Genomic DNA, 12,769 nt, shown 5'->3' on the forward strand with positions numbered 1-12,769 from the left:
ACCTCCCCCGGCGGCGCCCCAGGCTGCAGTGTTCCGGGAGCTGGGTTATAAAATGCCGGGTTAAGCGGCAACTCAGACTTAGGATCCCGCTCACGACATGGCCTCGGGCGCTCAGCTCCCGCCGCAGCCGTCGAGCTCAGAGGTCAGCGCCGTCCAGAGCCCAGGCGGGCGTCCCGACGCCGGTCTGGAGGAAACAGCCCTGGGTGTTCCTCTCCCGCCGTCTCCGGGGGAGGCCCCTCTGCCCCGGAGCAACCGGAGCAGGTGCCCTGGGACCCGCCAGCCCGGAGCGGCCTCCCTCCACGCCGCGTCCGCAGCAGTCCCCGTGCGGTCCCGGCGCGGTACGGCGCCAGCCGGGAAAACCGCAGACCCGGTTCCCGCCGCCGCCCCAGAGCAAGCTCCGCGGCCGGCTCCACAGTCCCGCAAGCCGCGCAACCTGGAAGGCGACCTGGACGAGCGCCAGCTGCTCTGCCACCTGCAGCTGGCCCAGGACCGCGAGGCGCGCCTGTGGCGGGGCGGCAAACCCCAGGTACCCGTCCCTGCCGCGTGGCCCTCCTCGCGCGTGCACGGCAGGCGGATGTGGCCTCCACCTGCACCCGCGCTCGGGTGTTCTGCAACTGGAGGCCAGGCCCTTCCCCAGGTGTGGCCCCTCACGAGAGGCACGAGGCTGCATCCACCAGCTTCTCTCTAGGAGGGCGTCTTGCTAGCAGGGCCTTCGGAAGAGGGCCTGTTTGAATCAAGGAACTCAGCCTACGACGAAAAGCGGGCGCGAGGGGTGGGGGTGATGGGTGAGCCGCTGCGCCGGGGGGCACTTACTCCCAGCGGGTATGCAGGGGAAGGGACTTCTCACTGCCCTACCCGCCGCACCTTAAGCAGGAGGCTCCTGCTGCTGGGGGACCAGGAGTGGCCGCTAGCGACCTTCCTCGCCCCACCTGCTCTTCTTCCTAGCAGGATGAAATCTGCGTCGCCTTCGAGGAAGTCGTGCTGTGGCTCCTGCGGCTTCAGAACACCTTTTACTTCTCCCAGTCCACTTTTAACCTGGCCCTCACCATCTTCGGCCGCCTCCTGATTTCAGTGAAGGTAGGGAGGCCTCTGAGGGACGGTGGCAGATGGTGAGAGAAGAAACTAACCTTTGCTCCCCATTCCTGCTTGAGAGGTGAGGGTTTCCAGATGCTCAAAACCAAGGTGTATAAACTAACTTGCTCCGAGTGGAAGAGCTGGTGTTGGAACCTCTCCACATCCTACACTGGCTGTCTCAGGGTCATGTGGTCATCAGGATTGGACTTGGGGAGCGTGAGAGGACCTAGCTGGGAAAGGGCTTCCTGTGTAATGAGGTAGGATGTGCTTGTCTCAACCTGTCGAGGGCAGCTTGAGGCCAGGATGAGACTGGGTTCCCTGAGAAGGTGCCATATTTCCCACCTCCAGTCAGTCCCGAAATGAAGGAATACTGCCCAGTCATCTGCAGTTCTGAAATCAGGAGCATCTTCGTTGGTCAGATCTAAAAACGGCACTAACATTCTGTCTTGTGGAGAAATTGAGCCTTTTAAAAATGGGGGGAAAAAAAGCTTATTAAAACAAACGGCTGGGCGCAATGGCTCATGCCTGTAATCCCAGCAATTTGGGAGGCCAAGGGGTGTGGATCACTTGAGGTCAGGAGTTGGAGACCATCCTGGCCAACATGGTGAAACCCTGTCTCTACTAAAAATACAAAAATTAGGCAGGTGTGGTGGCCCGCCCCTATAGTCCTAGCTACTCAGGAGGCTGTGACAGGAGAATCGCTCAAAATCAGGAGGTGGAGGTTGCAGTGAGCCAAGATCATGCCACTGCACTCAAGCCTGGGCAACAGAGTGAGACTCCATGTCAAAAAAGTATATAAAAGAAAACAAACACAGATGCTTTTCAGTTTGTTTCTGGCATTCATATTCTGCTCAAATGTGTTTGTTCCATACTGCAGGTAAAAGAGAAATACCTGCATTGCGCCACAATTACTTCCTTGAGACTTGCTGCAAAAGTTAATGAAGAAGAGGAGGTATGCATCCTTGGAAGTCCACACTGGGCTGCACTTGAGGTATAGGGGTGTAACATTGGAGGACTCCAGTTTCCTGATAGGTCTGTGCCCTTAGGTATGGTGGATGTTTTGGAAAAGTCACCAACTTGCCGGCATCTCTGCTATCCCTTCCATCGGCTTGTCAGGCTTTGAGACCCCACAGATGAACAAGTAGAGCAGCTGAACTGTCCTGGCCCACCAAACCTAGAGACCTGAACTCTTGACAGATACATCTGGCCTCACTGGTTGATGACAGATGCTACCTCTCTCTAAACAGGGGCATCTGCTGTTGAGCAAGGAAAAAGGCCTCCCAAACCATGTGACTTAACATCCACCCCAGCTTTCTTACGTCTAAGAAAGCTGCTTGAGACTTGAGGACTTGGCTGTGTCAATGAAGCTGGTCCTTGGGAACTCTGGGACCCCTGAGAGGGACAGTAGGGCCATGTGCTGGGGGTAAAGTACAAGGGGGCCCATGAGCACTTCAGGCATGGCTGGATGGCTGAATTTCACTGTGGCATCTGTTCAGGAGGAGATCATCTCCTAATACCCTTTCCAAGCTTTCCTACCTCCCTCCAACTTCTCCCAGTTTGGGGATGGTGAAATCACTGCCATTGCCACGGGGGTCACCCTTAGCTGATCTCTGGGTCTGAGGAGGCAGGGAAGAAGTTGTGTGTCCAGTTCCAAACCTTCAATAAAAATGTTTTAAACTCCTGTTTATTAGAATAGAATTAATGCCCAAGTTGCTTTTGTCCAACTAAAAATCAAGTGACCCTTTTTCTGGAGGTTATAGTAATACTTCTGTTTATCTAAAAACATAGGATCAAGCCTTTAATGTACTTGGTACTCAAATGTTTACTCATAGACAAGCCTCATTAGTCCCTCTGTGGGAAAAGCCATAGTTTTTCCAGAACTGAACAACCTTCAATCAAGGTTGAAGGGAATGTGTTTGCAGTTGCGATGCTAAAAAACCCATAAGAGGTTTTATCAATGTGTCTGGTACAGACTAGGAAGCTCAAAAGCATAGTTTTTTTCTCTATGCCCAGTACCCATGGTAGGGATCAGGAATAGGGAGAGGCAGAACCCATGGCTCCTGGAAAGCTTGGGGTGAGTTCTTGCAGCTGAACAGGGGAGATGGCACAGCCCCAGCCTCCAAAGCACCTTTGGGTATGAGCTAGCATGCAGCTGGGGGATCAAGACCCGGTTTCAGAGGGGGACCATGTGATGTTCACTACAGAACTACCTGAGGATTTGACAGATAGCCAAGATCTGGTTTAGTATTTCTTTCAGAAGCATTTTCTGTGGCAGGCCACAGGAAGACAACTCCACTAAGGTCATGAATGCCTAGTCCCCATGGGTAAGAAAACAAAAGCTACTATGACATGATGTAGGGCTTTGGCCTCTTTATTTTCTTTTTACAGTTTATTCCACAAGTAAAAGACTTCACAAAGCACTATGGCTCTGACTATTCCCCGAATGAGCTGCTGAGGATGGAGCTGGCTATTCTGGACAGACTGCACTGGGACCTCTATATTGGGACGCCGCTGGACTTCTTGACTATAGTGAGTAAGGAGGTGTTTACAGAGTCTACCCTAAACTCGTTTGTGCCTTTGGAACAGCTGTTTACAACATAGGATGGCAAAGCACAGGCGTGCACACGCCCTTGCACATGCACCACAGTGAGGTGACCCACAAGGCTCATGACATACGGAAGAGTGAAAAGGTATCTTAAATCCAACACAGTTCCACTAGACTCCCACTTCTAAAGGACATTAAATTAACTTTACAAAGATTTTTAGACGGCACTATTATGGTGAGTTTCTCTTTTAAATACACACTGCAAAAATATTTAACTTTCCATTCTATGAATACTGTACATAAATATCTGTCTGCTTTTGCTACACTTTACACACATTCACTTAGCTGTCTTTATTCACCTACACACAATCCTTATTGAAGCTTTAGACCATATTGATCTGGCACTTAAAAAAATATCATACATTAGTTTGTATTTGTTTTAGTTGGGGGAATGATGGTCATCCTTAAGGATATGATTCTGTTAGTAAGGCAAAATTATGCAATGTGGAAATCTCATGGGGTTTTGGTTTGTTATGAAGCATGAAGATTAAATTACTAAAGACTGTTTCATTATGAAAACTGGCCACCGTTGCCAAGTTGCAGAGTTTCGTCTTATGATAAGCAGATACAAGTAACTTTTCTGCTACCTTGGTCTTGAATAGTATGTTTCTATTTTTTCAGAATGGAAACATTGTCATCTAGGTACTTTCCGCTCATAACGATGATGTCACAAAGCAGACTTTTTTTTTTTTTTTTTTTTTGTCCCGGAGTGGAAGCTCAGCTTGGCCACAGGATGGGCATTAAGCCTCAAGCCCCTTACGGAGCCATGGATAGGAATGAAAAGGGTTGGGCAACATTTGATGTTCCCTGATGGAAATTTAAATTGTTTGCACTTTTGGTCATTGATATAGGAAAAGTATGGGGTTTTCTGTTCTAACATTAAAAACCATGGTCTCCAGTTCCATGCCCTGGTGGTCCTGAGCTGGCCCCATGTGTTGGAGCTGCTGCCTCAGAGGAATCCTTCCCTCCACGTCGCATCCCTGACCAGGCAGCTGCAGCACTGTATGGCGGGCCACCAGCTGCTGCAGTTCAAGGGCTCCACACTGGCCTTGGTCATCATCACCTTAGAGCTGGAGAGGCTCATGCCCGGCTGGTGTGCTCCTATATCTGATCTGCTAAAGAAAGCACAGGTAGACATCAACTTTGCCCCAGACCAGGCTCTGTGTTTTGCCCCTTTAGCTGATGCACTCTGACCCCAAAGGGGTACCCTTTGCCCTTGTAGCCTCTGGAAAATGTTCTGGCCATAACCCTGGAAAGAGTCTGCCCAAAGGCTAGGCTTTCCACACTTGGTCATGCTCTATGCACTTGAGATGGGACATGTGTTCTCTTCACTGGACCAATGGGGGTGGTCTCTGAGAGTGAGAGAATCTTTATCTCAATGGGAGCCCTTGTAGCCAAGAGGACTGTGGGGAGTCAGGGGTATGTCTGGCTTAGGAGGAGGCAACCCTGAGCTTAATACTGAGGAGCATAAATTCTAAACTCCTTCACCTCTCCTTTGTATGAGTGTGTGGTACTAGGTACAGGGGTACCATGAGGCAAGCATTGTGGGGGCACAAGGAGGAGAGGGGTGTGTCAGAATCCCTCAGAACAGATAGGTTAGGATGGAATGCATAGTTAGACTAATGACAACTTTACTGAGGTTGGAAATGGATGTCCCCGAGATGGTAGGATTAGTGGTCCTTAGTTGGGTGGTTGGACCTTCCTGAACTTGCTACATGCTAACATTTTGGCACTCAATTGCCAATTTCTTAGAATGTATGATGGTTCTGCTTGAAGATGGCCACTCTATTCTAATACAGGTTAGTGATACGCAGTACAGCTGCTGCAAGGAACTTGTAACGCAGCAACTGAGAAGTTTTCAGTCATCCTCCTGCACAGACAACTTTGTGTCACCTGCCAACTAGCCCCTCTGCCTCCACCCCGGGGCTTTCAGAGCATAATGTGAAACCTCCTTGCTTGGACTACCATGAGTTCTTTGGCTTGTTATGAATCCTGTAAAAAGGGAAGGTGGCTCTGGAAGAGCAACTGAGAAAAAGTTCCCAACTGAGCCCTTGGAAAAAAATAAAGGGGAGAGGGGAAAGGCAGGCTGAGGTCAGTAGAGGTCAGGGTGGTCTGATAGACCATGACCCTGTCTTCCCTTTTTCTCCTCTGGGCCTGAAGCCAGGGAGTATGAATGAATGTTCAAATGGCAGCTTGTTTTACCCTCCTTCTCCAGCAAGGGTTGGCATTGGCCCCTGGGAGCGCTGGAATATGAAACCAAGAGGCAGGCCTGGCTCAGGGCTGAAGGGCTGAGGCTGGTTCTGACCAGTTCTTGCTGCTCTACCTGCCAGAGCTGGCCAGGTCCTTCCAACTTCCCAGGCTTATCCCAAACACATATGTGGTGCTTCCAGTCCCAACTACTCTGCCTGCCACTCCTCACATGGGACAGTCTCTGCAGATGCATTTACCCAACCATGGCTATGACTTATGTCTTCCCTTTACAAGGACTGGATTATAAAGTATGCTTTGTTTAATGTAACTTGAGCAAGCTTTAGGCATATCTTTCCTTTGTTACTCTTAAGCAAAGTGGTTTCAGTTATTAGTTTAACTAGAGGGATTTTGTGCTAATGAATGGGTATTATAGGCTAACACCTGTGATGGGAGGCACAGCTCTGAATGCTTTCTGTTGGGATGAGCAGGTTCTGCTCCAGCCACAGTGCTGCCAGGAGGAGGAGCCAGCTGCCTCTCTCATGCTGTGCTACCACAGAGCCATTCTCTAAGCAGGGGAGTGCAGCTGACAAAGATGCCAGCTGGGGCTGTGTAAGTTGTGTTGGGGGCATGAATGACTGAGCCACACATTCAGAGGTGGTTTGTGAAGTCTTCCACTGTGAACTATGGTTTTTTTTTTTTTTTTTTTTTTTTTTTGGGTGTGTTTGTGTAAATGTGCTAAGCCATGGGGTGGGAGGGGAAAGATTTACTAGGTGCAAAGTGGTCAAGGGCCAGATATACTATAATTGTCTATATTATAGAGTTAGTATACATCTGTATTTTTTCTTGACACACTTTTGCTTGTTGGTGCTTTCGTTAAAATTACACTTTAATTGCTTCCGATCCTGTATGAGTCTTATTTTGAGCTACCATGCATTTAGCCTTGCGAGAGTCAGATACATTTGGAACACTATCTCCTAGGTCATATCAAGAACTCTCCTCTAGTCCAGAACCCATTTTACAGATGGAGATGCTGAGGCCATGCTGCTCACAGCTTCCAGTGGTGGCCGTGAGTGCCCTCTGCCCCCTTCCTTCCAGTGTAAGTGGGACCACAGTGCATGAGGCAGAAGGACATCCTGAGGGCCCATACCAGTTTAGGCATCCCAGGCTTTAGGGGAACTGCTGGAAGACATCTGCTGCTTAACCAGGTGGCTATGGATGTGAGCTAGATTCTGAGAGCTGATCCAACTCAAACCTCTTGGAGAAAGCAGAGGGTAGACATGTGAGTCCTAGGACTGGGGTAAGAGACAACCTTCTGCTCTGGCTTTCTATAAATGATAGAACTCTTCTATAGGGACGCTCACTTTTGTATTGCCGAAGTCCCACTTGAGGATTTTTAAAAATCTGATGTGCTTTTCAAGCTTGCCGTGGGGCCCCAGGTCCCATCCTACTTCCCTCTAATATTCTTTTCTGACATTAGGAACTCCTATCCCACCTCAACTCAGAGATTGGGAAACATTTCTCAGGGAGAAATATGGATACAATCCATTTTCCTTTTGACCCCACCTATTGAAAGGCAGGGATTGGTGAAGGAATGAGGCTGAAGAAAATGGAGATGGAAAAAGCTCAGAGGCAGATGCTATGGCAGAAAGAAAGGTAGGTGGGCTCAGGGAGGAACAGGGCAGGGGGAGCATCATAGACCTGTCTTAAACTTGTCCAAACAGTACTTCCCTGAAATGAATGAGCCAAGTCATTTGATGATGTTTCCACCACCTAGGAGGCCCTCCTCCCCCTGGCTTCCTGGAGAGTCTCTGTCCTTCAAAGCTTGAATACTTTACTTTGCCTCCCTGCTGCCTGCCTTCCCACAAGTAGAGCTGAGCTATGCCTGCATTAGGGATGTGTTCATACCACTCTCCCTGCAGGGGTCCCCATTTTCTCATTTTGGTCTTCCCAAACCTACCTAGTGCTCAATGGAGAAAGCTCCTTAAAAAACAAACCCACGTACTTTTTATCACTTCTTTTCACCAGTCTGCTCTTCCTCAGCCACTTTTGCCTGTCCCCTAGGGCTTTCTACCTCTAAAAAACAGTCTCAGGTCCACCAGCCCACACCATCAGGCTGCGTACTTTAACACTAGCCACACTTTCACTACTCTTCCATCATTCCATTGAGATGCCAAGGAGCAGGTGTAGCTCAGGATTTAAGGGTACAGACTACCAGCGTTCAAATCTCAACTTCTCCAGTTACTTGCCATTGTAACCTTGGGTAATTACTTAAACCTCTGTGCTTCAGCTATAAAATGGGGATGAATGGTCCCTAATCATAGGATTGGGATGAGGATTAGAGGAGTTAATGCATGTAATGTGGTTCCGAGCAGTCCTGGCACTCGAATATTAGTAGTCCCATGGCAAGCCTTTTTGCTAAGGAGGAACACTCCTCAAGGGCAGGTGCCCCTTTTCTCATGTCCTGCACCCAGTTAACCAATAAAGATTCGTGGACCACAGGCTGCCCCTTTACCTTCCTGTAATTTTCCTGTGACTCTTCCCTCCATCCCCCACCTATGCAAGAGCCTTTCACAGATGCCTGTAGCAGGGTTTCCTATTAAAACAATTCCTACAGAAGTAGATCAACCTCCACAAAATTCAAAGAACAGACAAGCTGTATTTTACCACAGTTGTAGCAGATTAATGGGCTCAGAAAACTTGTTAAATCAGAAAAGCTACTGCCCAAAAAAGACACCACAAAAACTCAAAATAAATGCAAAATTTAATGAAAAAAATAAGTACAAAGTGAATGGAAAAGAACAAAAACAGTCAATGAATGCAGGAGTAAATGAATTAACACGTGAAGCAATTTTAGAAAAGCATGTTAACGTAACAGACTAGCAAGCCACACTTCCTCGGGCCTCGTATCCATGAGCCCCACTTAACAGGGAGCCCACATTTAGACATACACAAACATACGCAGTCAGTATGCACAATTACAAACCACCTAGATCAGGGTACCCACAACTAGAAAGACCATATTCCACATTGGCCTGGGACAGGTCTGGTTTATGCCTTTTGATCTGGTGTAATTAATAGCATCCCCTTTCTCTCTCAATAGTCCCAGTTTGGGCAACAAATTATATGGTGATTCTTCTACCTCAAACAAACATGGTTTATGAAAGACATGATAGTAAATGCCAACATGATTCTGTAAGACAGCCCTAATAACGCCAACAAATGACAATGAGAAAAAGAGGGGTAAATGAGACTCTGCAGACAGGGTCACATTCTATGGGGGCTAACTTACTAAACAGTGGCAAGTTTTAAGCCCACTTTATGCACCAAGGTTTAATTTGGTCTCAGCTAAAGAAGACAAAATTCCAAACACAAACAGCAGGGGAGAGGTGCAGTGAGGCTTGCTGGAGGGACTTGTGGAGGCAGCTCAGACCAGAAAACACAAGTCTGTCAAGTGTCCCTGAAGATCCTGGGAAGGCTTAGGCCCGCAGGCAGCCAGCCACGAGTATGGCCTTTCAGTATGCCCGGGGTGCGACCCGCAGGCCACAATGGACAAATGGCCAAGTCTGCATACTCCAGAGTCCTAGGTTGGCCCATGAACCAGGAATTCTCATTTCTTATGTATCCAATGAACCTGCTGGGTCACCAGGCCTCATCTTCATAAATATGTTAGCTGAGAGAGGCTATCTTAAAGGTCATACTCTGACCCAACTGCATACACTTTCAGACATAAAATTACCCTAGAGATGAGCCATTGGCAGCCCACATTTGCCCTGGATATGCCAGTTTACCTTTTTAGATACCCTCACTGAAGCATCAGTTTTCAATTGCAACCAGATATGGACTTATTGTGACGCTAAGGAAGCTTAATCTTCAGGGCCCCTTCCAAGACCCTGTACCTAATTTTATATTAACATTGTTTTTCTTAAAGAAGTCTTTCTAAATAATTCAAGCTTTCAGCCCCATAAAATTTAGATCCACCCCTGGTCATAGCATAAAAAGTTGAATTGTCACTAGAACCTGCTCTGCTGCTGGAGCATGGAGCCCCTCACAGGTAAAGGCTGCCTCTTCCTGACCGTGCCTCGGTGGACACACACAGCTCACCCCTCCGCTTCTCCCTGAGCAGAACATCATCTCAGGAAGGCAGGAGGAAGCCAGGACTTGGTCCTGGAAATCAATAATGCAAGCCAGACAGAAAGGGGGAAATGGTCATGAGAAGGAAGACAGGGGCATGAAAAGCAAACTACCAATTCCACAATAAATTAGCACATCTTCCTGAGGCTTCCAGCCAGGGAGTAGGCTAGACTGTGAGCTCCTTGAGGGGAGCGTTGTGCATTCCTCTGGGTAGCTCCAGTGCCCAGCACAGTGCTTCAACATTAAAACTACCCTTCCTTTCATTTAGTCATTTTACATCTCCCATTTTACCAGGCCATATTCTCAACACTGACATTCTTGGTGGCTTGTAAACCAACAGGAGCATAGAAGAATCAAAGCTGCTAGTACTTCCTTAAAATGTTCCCCTTTAGAGTGCAGCTGAAGGGGAAAGCTCCTTTGCCGCTCATTTTTCCCTAATTGTCTATATACATCAGACACCTTCATCTCTTCACCCTGTGACCCAGCCAGGAAAGAAGCAATGACTTTGAGGTAACAACCTTTTTCCCACTGAGTACTCTTTACATTTGGAATATGCAGGATTCGCTTGGGAGTCTTAATTGGAGTCAAACACTTAACACACACACATGGAGTTGGTCCCTGTCTACAGGTAGCACCTCTGGGGCACAGACAACAGCTTTGGGCTGCTGTTCCATTTACATTCACAGTAAAAACGCTGGACATGGTCTTGTTCATGTTCCAATTCCATCCGTAAAGAAATGCCAAACACTGTCATTACAGGAAGTTTATTACCCACCTCTCCCTGTATATGATAGGCATACTTTATACATAAGAAAGGTTTAGCCGTATTTTTAGTTTTTAAAAATCAGGGAATCTGTGTTACTTATGAAAATAATGGGAGAGGATATTATTTGTCTTGACGCTGGTGCCAAAATAAATATTTAGAGGTGTTTTAAAGTTATTAAAATTAAGCTGTAGGTTAGAAAAATTAAAATGAGGGGAACTGGGTGAATTTTGCAGCATGTATACCAGACCACGCAGCTGCACCTAGGGCACCACGTGAGTTGCCATCTCCACGCTGAACAATTAGGCCTAGCATCCCGGCTGGGGCCTTCGCTAGAGCGGCACATAACAGCTCCGTCAGGGAATAGTGACACTGTAAATGGAAGACCAGCCACTGGCTCTGAAAAAAATAAACCTCGTCAGTTTTGGATTCCAGCATTCATGGCTTTTACGTGTTTGCATAGAGAGGGGTGGCCCGCCAGGCCCGGGGCAGCCTGGGGCCAGGGTCGGTTGGGGGAAAGCAAGGCTGTAAACACTGGAGTCTGTACCAGCTCCCAGTCCGTCCTCACACCATGTTATGGGAGAAGGGTCACAAGGTGTAACTCAAGCAACTTAACACATGAAAGTCTAAAGTCCACTCTTGACATGTAAGTCTGTGCGTGCGTTAACTGAAAAATAAAAATAAAACAAACAAAACAAAAACAGACACATTAAAAGATATGCAGACCAAATCAAACAGAAGCAAAAGACAGCAAGATGGACACCGTGAAAGGGCAGTCAGTTTGGCATTTGTGACGAGCAAAGCAGAGAATTCACCTCAGTTTGTGGTGTCCCAGGCTAAGGGTCAAGATCTGATTGGGAAGTAATTTTGCAAAAAATTTGGATTCAAATTTAAAGAGTATGCATAACCAATCAAAACCACTCAAATAAATGGTCATGAAAAACACCCCTGCCCCCATTCCAAAAATGCACTCCCAACTCACACTAGTCCCTTGACCAGGGCGGCAGGAAGGAGTACTCCCAGTCACCCCACCTACCCCATTCCTGGCCTCCACAGAGCCGTCATGGGAAGAGCGTTTTCTCTCCCAGGGACCAAACTGACTGAAGCTTTCTAGCAGGTCCAGAAAACAGGAAAGACCTGTTTTCCAGGCCCAGGCCTGGAGAACGTATCATGGAGCCCAGGCCACATGGGAAAAGCAGGGAGACCAGACACCAGTGACAAGCCCCCACCCCGAGGGCTGTGCTGGTGTCCTTTCAGCCTGCCTGCACACACCTTCACCGGCCCTCAGACCCTGAACTGGCCACAGACCCCTGTCTGCAGTTGCTGAGTGGTTTCTCCACAGCTTATTTCCTAGGGAATCCTGGCTACCTTTTCTTTAACAAGATGGCAGGAAGCAGGGCAAAGTCACTTTGGGTGCCAGTACCTGGGTCACAGACTCCTGCCCCGTCCCAGGAAAATCCCGATTTCTGAGTTGCCAGCTTGAAATCTACACAGGTTCCAACTCACAGAGCCCCCACGCTCACCAAGCCGAAAGATGGGCGTGGGAGCGGGGCTGGAGGCAAACGCAGAGCAGAGGGGAAATTCATGGCTGAGGGGAGTGTGGGGCTGGGGTCCTCCCTGGGGACAGGAAGGGGCACATCTGTCCCAGCACTGTCAGCTGGGGTGGGGCCACTGGGCATCGGGATGAGAGAGTCTACAAAAAGGAAGAGGGTCTGTCCTGAAGCAGAGGACAGACCTTAGGAGTGAGACTTGGCAACCAGTTCTGAAATGCCTGGTTCTGTCCCCCTGTTTCCCCCGGCAAGAAGCCCTTTTGAGTTTTTTTTTCCTTGGTATGTGTTTGTGTGCCTCTGTGCATGTGTGTACTGTGTGCTGGCAGATATGTGCCTGAGACTGTGTATGTGAGATGGGACAGGAGAGAAAGACAGTGTGCGTGCACATGTGGTTAGGAAATGCCATATTGGGGGTGGGGCGGGGGCAGGGCTAACACCAGAAGCAACAGCCCAGGG

The 12,769-nt window shown here is 48.5% G+C and overlaps 2 protein-coding genes across 9 annotated transcripts in view; one reads left to right on the forward strand and one right to left on the reverse strand.

Annotated features, from left to right (window-relative positions):
* Positions 1-3,675, forward strand: CCNI2 (cyclin I family member 2). The gene is made up of 4 exons (XM_055387091.2): positions 1-526; positions 946-1,077; positions 1,952-2,065; positions 3,463-3,675. The coding sequence occupies exons 1-4, from the start codon at positions 98-100 to the stop codon at positions 3,673-3,675; spliced, it is 888 nt and encodes a 295-aa protein (XP_055243066.1). The 5' UTR covers positions 1-97.
* The window catches only part of SEPTIN8 (septin 8), a 26,978-nt gene continuing 17,638 nt past the window's right edge, over positions 3,430-12,769 (reverse strand). For 3 of the 8 annotated variants that reach the window (XM_031010838.3, XM_031010836.3, XM_019027564.4), the window contains exon 10: positions 3,430-4,794. In XM_031010838.3, the coding sequence (XP_030866698.1) occupies positions 4,629-4,794 (166 nt within the window). In that variant the 3' untranslated portion in view covers positions 3,430-4,628. Of the gene's footprint in view, positions 4,795-8,612; positions 11,431-12,769 lie in introns of those variants that run through there. The other 5 variants (XM_031010840.3, XM_031010839.3, XM_031010842.3 and 2 more) reach the window with 3 other exon arrangements.

This window comes from Gorilla gorilla, chromosome 4, assembly GCF_029281585.2.
Source record: "Gorilla gorilla gorilla isolate KB3781 chromosome 4, NHGRI_mGorGor1-v2.1_pri, whole genome shotgun sequence".
Classification (NCBI taxonomy): Eukaryota; Metazoa; Chordata; class Mammalia; order Primates; family Hominidae; genus Gorilla; species Gorilla gorilla.

Coding starts and splice junctions, on each gene's coding strand:
- CCNI2 (XM_055387091.2), top strand. CDS start 98: ATGGCCTCGGGCGCTCAGCTCCCGCCGCAGCCGTCGAGCTCAGAGGTC. Junction 527..945: donor GGCGGGGCGGCAAACCCCAG/GTACCCGTCCCT, acceptor TCTTCTTCCTAG/CAGGATGAAATCTGCGTCGC. Junction 1,078..1,951: donor GCCTCCTGATTTCAGTGAAG/GTAGGGAGGCCT, acceptor TCCATACTGCAG/GTAAAAGAGAAATACCTGCA.